This window comes from Vicia villosa, linkage group LG1, assembly GCF_029867415.1.
Source record: "Vicia villosa cultivar HV-30 ecotype Madison, WI linkage group LG1, Vvil1.0, whole genome shotgun sequence".
Classification (NCBI taxonomy): domain Eukaryota; kingdom Viridiplantae; phylum Streptophyta; class Magnoliopsida; order Fabales; family Fabaceae; genus Vicia; species Vicia villosa.
In genome coordinates, this window is record NC_081180.1 from 68748003 (window position 1) to 68750770 (window position 2768).

General features: G+C 27.1%; 1 protein-coding gene across 1 annotated transcript; it reads right to left on the bottom strand.

Moving 5' to 3' along the window:
* Nucleotides 1–1429: 1429 nt before the first annotated feature.
* LOC131608727 (naringenin,2-oxoglutarate 3-dioxygenase-like) lies at nt 1430–2768 on the bottom strand. The gene is made up of 3 exons (XM_058880258.1): nt 2372–2768; nt 1847–2275; nt 1430–1750 (listed from the first exon to the last, which is right to left on the bottom strand). Exons 1-3 carry the CDS (start codon nt 2732–2734, stop codon nt 1445–1447), a joined length of 1098 nt encoding a protein of 365 aa, XP_058736241.1. The 5' UTR covers nt 2735–2768; the 3' UTR covers nt 1430–1444.

Consider the following 2768-nt stretch of genomic DNA (forward strand, 5'->3'; position numbering starts at 1 on the left):
AAGTAATTCAAATTCCTGTTATAATAAAACAAAAGTATATATGTTTTAAAATTATTTTAAAAAAATATTTAAATTAGTAGAACATGTTTTCTTATATAAATAAATAATACTATTTATAAAAATATTTAGAATAATCATGGATTGTTTTTCTGTATTTCAACTTCATTTATAAAAATATTTAAATTAGTATTATATTTTTTCCTTATATAAAAATAATATCATTTATAAAAATATTTGAATTAATCATAAATTTTTTTTCCGTATTTTAATTTATTTGTATTACATGTTTGATTATTTGCACGATTTTTGTTATATTTAGAAGATTAAACATATTTTAACACTATCATATAATATTATTAAATCAAAAATTTAAATTAACTAGTCAATACTCAATATAGTTAATAAATTATATAAAATAATATCATAATAGTATTTAATATAGCTTAGTGAGTTGCTTTTATTTAAGAAGGACTGTGAGAACTAATTAAAAAATGTCTATTAAACAATTGAACAGTGGAGTCTATATATATATATATATATATATATATATATATATATATATATATATATATATATATATATATATATATATATATATATATATATATATATATATATATATATTGTTTATATATATATATATATATATATATATATATATATATATATATATATATATATATATATATATATATATATATATATATATATAAACACTATATATATATATATATATATATATATATATATATATATATATATATATATATATATATATATAAACACTATATATATATATATATATATAGTGTTTATATATATATATATATATATATATATATATATATATATATATATATATATATATATATATATATATATATAACTTAAAATTGTGTTTATGTTTTCTAGCTCTCAACTTAATATTGTTTTAAATTCAAATAAATCATATTTCCTTATCTTATAGGATACATATCATGCATGTAAACTAATTTAACATAAACACAAACACAACAGATTAAAAAATAAAAACTAACAGCCTGGAAAAAAAAGTTGTTTAGCCTTAGCATTTAGCAAAAGACATATGTCTGCAAGATAGAAAAACTATAACAAATAATCTCTCAAGCATACTCATTTGGTGCAAGCAATATAAAAATCAAACAAACTTCTAATCGTGAATGAGTATATCAACAAACCGAGCTGAAAATGGTTGATGTGTTTCAATATGGCAAATATCGTTGGTGATTTTGGAGCAATTATTGAAAAAGGTAATTATAATTTAACACAGATGTAGTATTAATAATATTATTGATTGTAAATTGTAAATAACAAAATGCATCCATCATACATCATGGGCAAGGAGTCAAAAACAAACTAAACATAATTATTCATAGGAAAGACACAAATTTAAGGAAACCATAAATCCTTATTATCTAAATTAAGTCTAAGCAATGATCTCATTCAGAGATTTGGCCCCAAGTTTTGCATTCTGTAGCTCCCTAATTTCTTTTTCTTCTTTACCCATTTTCTTCATCCTAGCCATCTCAAGATCCTTGCTCATCTTCCTCCTATACATTTCAGCAAAAGTGATTGGTTCTTCCATCACAGATTTCTCTCCTTCTCTAATCTTCAAAGGATATACAGTTGCATCTGGTGCTGGATTTTGGAATGTTGCTACCGATAAACGACTATAGTTTGAATTCACAACTGCTTGATGATCCGCGTTTTTGAACCGTCCATTACTCAGATACTGCATGCGTGTGCAAATTATACAAATCATGAAAATAAGCACCGTGCAATAAAATAAAATATAGTATACACATGATTGAAAAAAAAGTGTACTCACATGACCGTGATCTCCAATATTGACAACAAAGGCACCTTCAACTGGCTTAACAGTGATCCACGTCTTACCATCATCTCTAGTAGCTTGAAGACCACCAACTTGATCTTGAAGCAACAGAGTGATGGTACCAGGGTCAGTGTGTCTTTTCAGCCCAAGAGTAAGATCAGGTTGAGGACATTTTGGGTAATAATTCACAACAACCTTTTGATCCATATCAACACATGCTTTTGTTAAAGCTTCTTTCTCTAACCCCATAGCTTCTGATAAAACTTCCAATAGCTTGCATGCTAAACTCATAAGCTTCTCACTGTATTGTTCTGTAACTGATTTCCATCCTTCTGGCTTGTTTGGCCACCTTGAATAGTCTCTTTGGTTAATTGGATATGAAAAATATATCATTATCTCTCTCCAATCTTTCACTGCTTCTCCCTGTAAAATAATTTCAAATTAGCATAACACTCTTGGTTCATTTCATATATATTTTATTAAAACTTCAAAAGAGTATAAAATTTGTTTGTTACGTACTTGGAGATGACTAGAGACGTTGAAGCCACCCCTTTTACCACCGGACATGTCAAACTGAAGCTTCTCTTCCGGTGACAGATCGAAGAACATTTTAGAAAAACGGGTCATCTCAGAAATGAGGTTTGAATCAACGCCATGATCGATAACCTGGAAGATACCCCAATTCTCACAAGCTTCAACAATCTTGTTGCATATCTCTGTTCTTTTGCCATCGACATCATCGATTCCGGCTAGAGAAATGATTGGAATGTCATTGCTGAAGTCATTGTAAGACACTTTTGGACGCTCGCTTTCATCACGAACGAAACTGGACTCGAGGGTTTTTTTGTGAGCAAGATGATTGAGAGTTCTCGCTGGTGCCATTGTTTGTATGCAAACTTGGAAACGTTTCTGTGTT